General features: G+C 54.5%; 1 protein-coding gene across 1 annotated transcript in view; it reads left to right on the forward strand.

Annotated features, from left to right (window-relative positions):
- Window positions 1-10,000, forward strand: part of LOC118215406 (homeodomain-interacting protein kinase 3-like) — a 54,946-nt gene that overhangs the window by 26,752 nt on the left and 18,194 nt on the right. The window contains exon 3 of the mRNA XM_035396167.1: window positions 6,216-6,339. Within this exon, the coding sequence (XP_035252058.1) occupies window positions 6,216-6,339 (124 nt within the window). The remainder of the gene's footprint in view (window positions 1-6,215; window positions 6,340-10,000) is intronic.

Genomic DNA, 10,000 nt, shown 5'->3' on the forward strand with positions numbered 1-10,000 from the left:
TATTTTTATTCAAAACTTTATTTCAAGCTGTGCTGAGGTCATTTCCTGTGAGCCGCCTGGCTGAAGCGTAAGATTTGGCATTGGGCGAACCCGTGATTCTGTGTTGTAACGTGTCACTTCCTGTGTGTTTCTGTGTGCTTCTTCATGCAGAAGTGATTGACAGCGGGACATTAGACTGTGCCGGGATACTGTTAAACCCCCCCCTCCCCCCCCCTTGTGGGGGGGCAGATTCCAAATGCAGAGGGCGGGAGGTCTGGGGAAATTCTGACTATTAAAACCGTCGGTTTTTCCATTTCCACGTGGGTTGCCTATATTTCGAGCGCCTGTAACAGACTTGCACAAACAGCACGGTGGTTCTACCTTCGCACAAAACCTGAAAATAAACCCGAATTAAACCTGAAAATGAAATGCGGGTGCTCCATCGGTGAGAAGTAAACTCACTAAACTGTACCCTTGAGCAAGGTACTTAATCTGCATTGCTTCAGTATATATCCAGCTGTATAAATGGATACAATGTAAAATTCTATGTAAAAAGTTGTGTAAGTCGCTCTGGATAAGAGCGTCTGCTAAATGCCTGTAATGTAATGTAATGTAAAGTAAAGGACGGGGTCGTTTCGTTTCTTTGCAATTCGCCAAAAGAATTAGCTCTCTCGTGCGTCTTTTGCGTTTTTTTTCTTCTTTCTCCTTCAGGAGAGGAGCACGAGGTTTCGTGGATGGAGAACGAGCGCCACGTGCCTCCCCCTTCGGTCGTTTCGTTTAAAAAAAAAAAAAAAAAAAGGAGCCAGCCGTTAGGAACGCGGGCGAAATTTTAACAAAGGGAGTTTGAGAAAAAAATAAAAATAAATAAAACGTTGTTTTCGAAGCGGGCTCAGCTGTTGCTGCCGTCAGACGGCTTAATTGACGTCTTCTGGAGCGGGCCGCTGCCGTGGTTACGGGCGTTTCCATGGCGACCCGAGCCGCCGGCGGGGGGGGATCGGACGCGCCGAAACGCGTACGCTTTCACAGCAGAACCTCAACACTGAAGCGACGTCGGTGGTGATACGACGACGCCGTGCGGACTGGTCTGTTCGCAGTGGAGTGTGGGAAGGGAGTGTAAAGGGTGGTAGCGTGTGTTTGTGTTAGAGCAGTTAGAGCAGTGGTGTCAAACTCGTTGCCATGGAGGGCCGTGTGTATGCAGGTTTTCATTCCAACCAATTAATGCTGCCTTAATTGAGTCCAATTGCTCATTCAGCCATATGCGTTTAACTGCATTGAAGCACAGAATATAAGAAAATTTTTATTTAGACAATGCGGGTCACCATAGACGTCGGGTCACCATTGTGCACAAACCTGCATCCCTAATTCAGCAAATAATTTAACTAATTATATAATCAAGATCTGAGGCTGGAATGAAAACCTGCATACACACGGCCCTCCATGGCAACGAGTTTGACACCACTGAGTTAGAGCATCTGTTGAATGGTAGGGAGAATTACCCAAATAAGTTTAGTCTCGTCTTGATCAGACCTGGGTGAAATACGTATTTGTTTTGGATTCAAATGCTTTCCTAAGCTTTACTGATCAATAAATAAAAAAAACTCTCAAAGAGTGCAAACCCCGCCTTCTGGTCATATTGGCAGGCTCAGTTACACCAGGCAAGATCAATAGAGCACAGAAATGTACTTGAATCCAAAACAAATATGTATTTGACCCAGGGTCTGATAGTTGTTCCTTCTAGATTTGGGAAGACACTTACCTTTCACTGATAGCAACTCTGTGCCCAGTGCATTGCTTTATGATGCTAATGATGTGGTAACCTGATGAATCTTAGCCACCTTAACCCCCCCCCCCCACCCGCCAACAGGCAAAGCATCCCCCGCCCCCCCAGCATCCCCCGCCAGCCCTTTCCTGCCCCAAGCCACTCGGCCCGTCTCTTTCTAGCCTTTTTTGTGATGCGCCGAATTTCTCAGATTCCCATGGGAACGCAAATGCCGCGCTCATAAACGGCAATGGCTGTGCCCCACCTGTGAATCACACCCTGCAACGTTACAAGCCCAGTTCTCTAGCCAGCGTACTGCACTGCTGACTCCATCTTGTTTTTTTTGTTTGTTTTAAACCCCAGTGTGTTTCCTGTATGAGAGGGAGGGTGGTGCCAGGTTTGGTGTCGTAGCCCTTTTCGGTTTCCACGGCGCCCCCCTGAGCCGTTTCGGCAGGCTAAGACCGGCCGGGGGTGGGGGGGGGGGGGGTTAGCGCCACGGACGCGGCCGCCGAACGGTTTCCGTGGCGACGAAGGCCCCTAAGGCCCCGCCTCCGAAGGGGCGGGCCGGAGAAAACGCGTCGTGTTCCGAGGGGCGTTTTCAGCTTTGCGCTGTTGACTAAGCCCGGGGCGGAGAGCGCGGCTGACTCGGCGTTTCCTTCCGGAAGCTTCCGCGCGCGTGCGGGGGATCGCCGCTCGTCACGAAACGGGGGCCTCGGCGAAGAGGAGCGCGGCCGCCCCCCAGCGCGGCTCGTCATCGCAGCTTTCGGCCTCCCGCACCTTCCCCCCCGGCACGCGGCACGGGACGGTCCCCAAAAAAAAACAGAGCCGGTCGCAGGATTGACGGACGAGGGCTTTCCTGGCACCTGTCCAGACGAGCAGGGCAGCAGAGCAGTGTCGTGCAAGACGGGAAATTTCTCATTGTTCAGTCTGGGAGTGTGTGTGTGTGTGTGTGTGTGTGTACACGTCTGCATGTGTGTGTGCGTGTGCGCGAGAGAGCGAGCGTGTGTAAATGTAAGTGCGTGTGTGAGTGTGTATGCGTTTACAGGTGTGTATGCGTGTGCCTGAGAGAGAGTGTGTGTGTTCGTACACGGAGGCGTCCGCGTGTTCTCTGGACGTTCGCGCGATTCCCGAGTCCCGTTCTCTCCCGCCCCCCCCGCAGCGCTACGGAAACGTTTGCGCTTTAAATGTTCGACGGAGTTACGTAATCCGAAGTCCTCCGGTGATATGGGGCGACGTAGCTCGGGAGGTAAGACCCGATTGTCCGGCAGTCGGGGGGGGTTGCCGGTTCGAACCCCGCCCTGGGGCGTGTCGAAGTGTCCCTGAGCAAGACGCCTAACCCCTAACTGCTCTGGCGAATGAGAGGCATCAGTTGTAAAGCGCTTTTATCCAAAGCGCTATGTAAATGCGGTCCATTTACCGCTTACCGTATTTCTTTCGGTTGTAATTGCAGGCTGTCTGTACGACGGTTGCCTGTTCGGGCTTTCGTGACAGGTGGTTGCCGTGGGCTACAACGATGTGCCAGTGCTCGACGGGGTGCTTGACAAATGAACAAAAAACGTATTCAAAACTAAGTAGATGATAAATGAGCTTGAGGGAAAAAAAAGGGCAGGTTCCTCCTTCCTTAAATGAGGTCCCGTACGGATGAATGAAATGTCTGGCTTACCCAGCGCTCACACACCCCACGCTCTCCCCATAAACGCTCACACACCCCACGCTCTCCCCTAAACGCTCACACACCCCACGCTCTCCCCTAAACCCTCACACACCCCACGCTGTCCCCTAAACACTCACCCAGCGCTCTGTACTAAACCCTCACACACCCCACGCTCTCCCCTAAACGCTCACACACCCCACACTGTCCCCATAAATGCTCACACACCCCACGCTGTCCCCTAAACGCTCACACACCCCACGCTGTCCCCTAAACCCTCACACACCCCACGCTGTCCCCTAAACCCTCACACACCCCACGCTGTCCCCTAAACGCTCACACACCCCACGCTGTCCCCTAAACCCTCACACACCCCACGCTGTCCCCTAAACCCTCACACACCCCACGCTGTCCCCTAAACGCTCACACACCGCACGCTCTCCCCTAAACCCTCACACACCCCCCACGCTCTCCCCTAAACGCTCACACACCCCACACTCTCCCCATAAACCCTCACACACCCCACGCTCTCCCCTAAACACTCACACACCCCACGCTCTCCCCTAAACACTCACACACCCCACGCTCTCCCCATAAACCCTCACACACCCCACGCTCTCCCCTAAACGCTCACACACCCTACGCTCTCCGCTGGGTGTTCTGACCCCGCCTCCTCCGCTGTAACTGTTGCTGTTTCCTCTCGTCTGTGGGATGAGGTTCCCCCCCCCCCCCCTAGCAGGCCGGCTAAAAAAAGCTGTCGGGCGTTTTTAGATGAAAGAGCACCCCTCCCCCCCCCCCCACCCCACCCCATACCCTCCGTGTGTGGCGCAAGAAGCCCGCGCGCTTAGCGGAAGGCCTGCCCCGGCCCGTTCCCCGCCGCTGCTTTTGGACGCTTCGCCATTTCTCGCCAAATTTTCAATACGGTTTCAAGCGGATGGGCCCAGTCTAGACACAGTCTAGGCAGATTTACAGCTTTTTCGAAAAGGAGTCGGGCTCACCGAGTTGGACTTTGTTTCACTGCGCGTGTGTCGGTAGCACCTTCGTTACTTTAATTGAAAGCGGACGGTCGTACCCCCTCTTTTGTACGAAATCATCATGTTTATTCGGATGAGTAGAAAGCAGCGATGGTGAGACGTGGCGACAGGGCCGACGGGATCGGAAAGGTGCCGCAGCGGGAGATCCACCCCCCTGCCCCATTTGGTTGGTGGTGGGGGGGGGGGGGGGGGGGGGGGCGTCCATTATGGCTCAGTTCGGCCACCCCACACGCTCGGTTGCACACGTTTTTCACACACGCCCTTATTTGGGTCCACCGAGCCCTTTCTCTAGCGGAGGCCCGTTTCCTGCTTTACGGGGGAGGTCGTTTCTACGGAGACGGTCAGCTCGAAAGGATCGGCCCGACGACGGAGAGAGGTCCGTCGCCGCGTCTCGTTTCGGTGAGGTCGTCACCGCCGAGCAGTTGGCGCCGGGCTAGCCTCGGGTAGCGCTCACGTGCACCTGTGCCCCTGTACGTGGCGGGGATAAACCTGTTTTTTGACAGGGGTAACAGGGGCCACTGGATGCTGTCGACGCATCCCTGGTTTTATAACCTGCTTTCCCCGAAGGCTAACGCTAACGCTTAGAGTTACCCTCGGACTCCCTGACGTGACGTGCTTGGGGCCGTTGAAGGTGTGTTGCGCGCGTTCGTGTAACCTGGATACGTCTCTCCCGAGTGTCGAGTGTCTCCTGTGTTTGGAGCACGTGACCGCGCGGCCGGCTCCTGTTCGGATCAGCGTCCGTATCAGTGGCGTCCTGCCAAAACGGCGTAGCTCCAAAAAATGTTCTTCTGTGGAGCAAAAAAACTGCTTCTTTGAGAGGTTTTTGAACCAACTTTATTAGTTGATGAGGCCACAGCACAGTGGAGCTTGATAAGAACTTTCAGTGTGTTTAAAAAATCATGCCAATAAGGAAACATTGAAGCTCAAGGGCTTTTGTGGTAAAACAAGACAAATAAAAAACTGTACTTGTCTCCTGTTCATTGTGCTCTTAAAGATTCTGTCTTGTCTGCACTCCCGTGTCTCCCCTCAATGGCTTTTGAAGGCCTCTGTCCACAGTGTTGAGTTTGGTCTCGTCTGTCCACAGCGAGTTTGGTCTCGTCTGTCCTCAGCGTTGAGTTTGGTCTCATCTGTCCTCAGCGTTGAGTTTGGTCTCGTCTGTCCACAGCGTTGAGTTTGGTCTCGTCTGTCCACAGCGTTGAGTTTGGTCTCGTCTGTCCACAGCGTTGAGTTTGGTCTCGTCTGTCCACAGCGTTGAGTTTGGTCTCGTCTGTCCACAGCGTTGAGTTTGGTCTCGTCTGTCCACAGCGTTGAGTTTGGTCTCGTCTGTCCACAGCGTTGAGTTTGGTCTCGTCTGTCCTCAGCGTTGAGTTTGGTCTCGTCTGTCCTCAGCGTTGAGTTTGGTCTCGTCTGTCCACAGCGTTGAGTTTGGTCTCGTCTGTCCACAGCGTTGAGTTTGGTCTCGTCTGTCCACAGCGAGTTTGGTCTCGTCTGTCCACAGCGAGTTTGGTCTCGTCTGTCCTCAGCGTTGAGTTTGGTCTCATCTGTCCTCAGCGTTGAGTTTGGTCTCATCTGTCCACAGCGTTGAGTTCGGTCTCGCCTGTCCACAGCGTTGAGTTTGGTCTCATCTGTCCACAGCGAGTTTGGTCTCGCCTGTCCACAGCGTTGAGTTTGGTCTCGTCTGTCCACAACGTTGAGTTTGGTCTCATCTGTCCACAGCGTTGAGTTTGGTCTCGTCTGATTGGTCTCGTCTGTCCACAGCGTTGAGTTTTTTGTCTCGTCTGCCTCTCCACAGGGCTCCGGAGATCATCCTGGGGTTGGCCTTTTGCGAAGCCATAGACATGTGGTCCCTGGGCTGCGTCATCGCCGAGCTGTTCCTGGGATGGCCGCTCTACCCCGGCGCGCTGGAGTACGATCAGGTAACGGGTCTGCTTCGCCTGGGGCTCCGATACCTTGCGGCGTGCCGATGAGGCACTCCCCCACGGCCTTCCTGCGACTGCACACTCGCCGCCGGGTTACCCTCGACAGCTGCTCGGCCGTGCGACTAGTTCTGCCTGCCCGCTGCCGAGTTGTCCACGAGACCGTCTGTCCGTCTTGCGTTGCGTTCACCCCCTCACACAGCAGAACCTGACCCTGTTCAGTTTAAGCCAGTGAACTGTCATACCCCATGCCGTCACAGTCCCCATGATGCACTCTGATTTGGAATCTGCCCCCCCCGTCCCTCCGCTCACAGAACGTGCCGGCATCCCCTCCTTTCCCTGAGGAGTCCTTTATGTTTGAAGGGAGATGGCAGTCCATCTACACCCCTCCCTCCCTCCCTTCATTTCTCTTCTTTTTTTTAGGCAGGTTTAGGGTGTGTGCCCCCCGTCCTGCCAGGCCCACGCTTTTGTGGCGGGGGCCCTGATGAGATTACAGCTGTGGTTCCTGGAGGCAGGGAGGGAGGTCCTGGGGGCGGGGGAAGCTGGATGAAAGGGTGTGTGGGGGGTGGTGGGGGGGCATGCGGTGTTGGGTTACACCCCCAGTGCTGCAGTCGCAGGACCATGCTGCAGATTGAGCAATTTCGGGCTGGTCTAAAGCTACGCACTCTTGGGGACTGGTGCTCGCTGCCCCCCCCCCCTCCCCCACGGGTCCCGCTCCCGCCCCCATCCCTACACCACAACCCTGTATCAGTTTCACAAGCGCTGCCGTCGGTTCAAAAGTAGTCTTTCATATTTATGTTTCGTTTTTTTTTTTTTTACAGCTCGCATGACTCCCCAAGCTCGGGATCATGTTTTTGCCCCGGGGGAAAGAGAGAGAACCCATTTAGAGACGCTTAATACGGGCCGAGCCCCTTCTCGAGGGCAGGGGAGGATGGGCCGTGGCACTGGGAGACAGTAATCTGGTGGTGTGGGAGGGCACTCGGTGTGCTGACGCAGGGGGACCCGCACGCTGATTAGCTCTGTGCGCAGTATGAGATTAGCCCAGGTTCGGCCCTGCATGAGCTGCATGCCTGTCTGGCCCGAGCATTAGCATTAGCATTAGCTGTGCTCTCTGCATTAGCATTAGCTGTGCTCTCTGCATTAGCATTAGCTGTGTGCTTGCATTAGCATTAGCCGTGCTCTCTGCATTAGCATTGCTGTGTGCATTAGCATTAGCTCTGCACTCTGCATTAGCATTTGCTGTGCTCTCTGCATTAGCATTAGCTGTGTCCTTGCATTAGCATTAGCTGTGCTCTCTGTATTAGCATTAGCTGTGTGCTTGCATTAGCATTAGCCATGCGCTCTGCATTAGCATTAGCTTTGCTGTGTGCATTAGCATTAGCTCTGCACTCTGCATTAGCATTTGCTGTGCTCTCTGCATTAGCATTAGCTGTGTGCTTGCATTAGCATTAGCTGTGCTTTCTGCATTAGCATTAGCTGTGCACTCTGCATTAGCATTAGCTGTGCTCTCTGCATTAGCATTAACTGTGCTCTCTGCATTAGCATTAGCTCTGCACTCTGCATTAGCATTAGCTGTGTGCTTGCATTAGCATTAGCTGTGCTCTCTGCATTAGCATTAGCTCTGTACTCTGCATTAGCATTAACTGTGTGCTTGCATTAGCATTAACTGTGCTCTCTTCATTAGCATTAGCTCTGCACTCTGCATTAGCATTTAGCAGACGCTCTTATCCAGAGCGACGTACAACAAGTGCATCAGTTCAAGGTGGAGGTGCAGAAAAAAACACACTAGAGTGAAGTAAAGATCGTAGTGCCAGAAGTGACCGCATAGATCAGGACTCCGACCCTGCATACCGTCCAACTGGAGTGTTTACCCAAGAAGAGCCTTTCCCGTTTGCTGCTCGGAGCTCCTGTTTATTTCCACCGCGGTATCTCTGAGATTGCCCCCCTCTCCCCCCCTCCGCTCACGCGTTCCTACGCAGGCGTTTTTATTCCCGGAGTTTTCTTTGCCGTAAAGTCCGGGAAACTGGAGGCTGGGGGGTCGGCCTCCGCTTAGTCATCCCAAAACTCGTCGCTGTCGGCGGCGGCAGGCGGTGCCAAAAAAAAAAAGAAACCGCTCCCGTGGCTCGCTCTCCTCCGGCTGAGCGACCGCGACCGGCGTCCCCCGCGGTCGCCGTGACCGCGACCGTCGCCGCGGCCACTGCTGTGGCGTAAAAAAAGGGGCGACGAACCCCGCCTGTGCGTCTCGCGGCGCGTGCGCGGAGGTCCGCGCGCCTGGGGTGCGAAGCAGCGGGGAGGAGATGCTTAGACGGACGCGCACCGCGGTCACCGGATCTACCAGCAGGGTTCACTAGAGAGAGGTGAGAGCGGAATCTGGGCTGACTGAAAGCTCCCTGACTCCGGGTGCTGCTGCCGGCGATTGTCTGCCTCCCCGCGGGGCGAACCGGACGCGCTTGCTCTTGGTGTGGGTCGGGGTTCGATCCCAGGCTGTGGGCCCTGTGCATGCACCAGAACGGTGCCTTAAAAGGATGAGCCGCCCCAGCAGCCCTGGATTTTGTGTTATTTTTAACTGAATGTATGTGCTGTAGCTGTCTGCGTTTTGAAGTGTGTGTAGATTTGAATTGTCAGGATGGAGGGGATGCCTGTTGATGTTCGAGGTGCCTGTTATACCGTACATACAAGCAGTAGAACTGTTTCGGTATTGGATATCTCTTGCATTGAGTGCAGCGGTCAAGGGGTGTCTGTTATTCAGTATTCACTGGTCAGTAGTGTCTGTGCTGTGCTGTATTCAAGGGTCAGTAGTGTCTGTGCTGTACTGTATTCAGGGGTCATTTGTTCTGTGTGGTACAGTGTCCAGGGGTCAGTAGTGCCTGTGTGGTACAGTGTTAAGGGGTCAGTAGTGCCTGTGTGGTACAGTGTTCAGGGGTCAGTAGTGCCTGTGTGGTACGGTGTTCAGGGGTCAGTAGTGCCTGTGTGGTACGGTGTTCAGGGTTCAGTAGTGCCTGTGTGGTACGGTGTTCAGGGGTCAGTAGTGCCTGTGTGGTACAGTGTTCAGGGGTCAGTAGTGCCTGTGTGGTACGGTGTTCAGGGGTCAGTAGTGCCTGTGTGGTAGTGTTCAGGGGTCAGTAGTGCCTGTGTGGTACGGTGTTCAGGGGTCAGTAGTGCCTGTGTGGTAGTGTTCAGGGGTCAGTAATGCCTGTGTGGTACAGTGTTCAGGGGTCAGTAGTGCCTGTGTGGTACAGTGTTCAGGGGTCAGTAGTGCCTGTGTGGTGCCTGTGTTCAGGGGTCAGTAGTGCCTGTGTGGTACGGTATTCAGAGGTCAGTAGTGCCTGTGTGCTACAGTGTTCAGGGGTCAGTAGTGCCTTTGTGGTACGGTGTTCAGGGGTCAGTAGTGCCTGTGTGGTACAGTGTTCAGGGGTCAGTAGTGCTTGTGTGGTACGGTGTTCAGGGGTCAGTAGTGCCTGTGTGGTACGGTGTTCAAGGGTCAGTAGTGCCTGTGTGGTACAGTGTTCAGGGGGTCAGTAGTGCCTGTGTGGTGCAGTGTTCAGGGGTCAGTAGTGCCTGTGTGGTACGGTGTTCAGGGGTCAGTAGTGCCTGTGTGGTACGGTGTTCAGGGGTCAGTAGTGCCTGTGTGGTACAGTGTTCAGGGGTCAGTAGTGCTTGT

The sequence above is a fragment of the Anguilla anguilla genome, chromosome 16 (assembly GCF_013347855.1).
Source record: "Anguilla anguilla isolate fAngAng1 chromosome 16, fAngAng1.pri, whole genome shotgun sequence".
NCBI classification, from domain to species: Eukaryota; Metazoa; Chordata; class Actinopteri; order Anguilliformes; family Anguillidae; genus Anguilla; species Anguilla anguilla.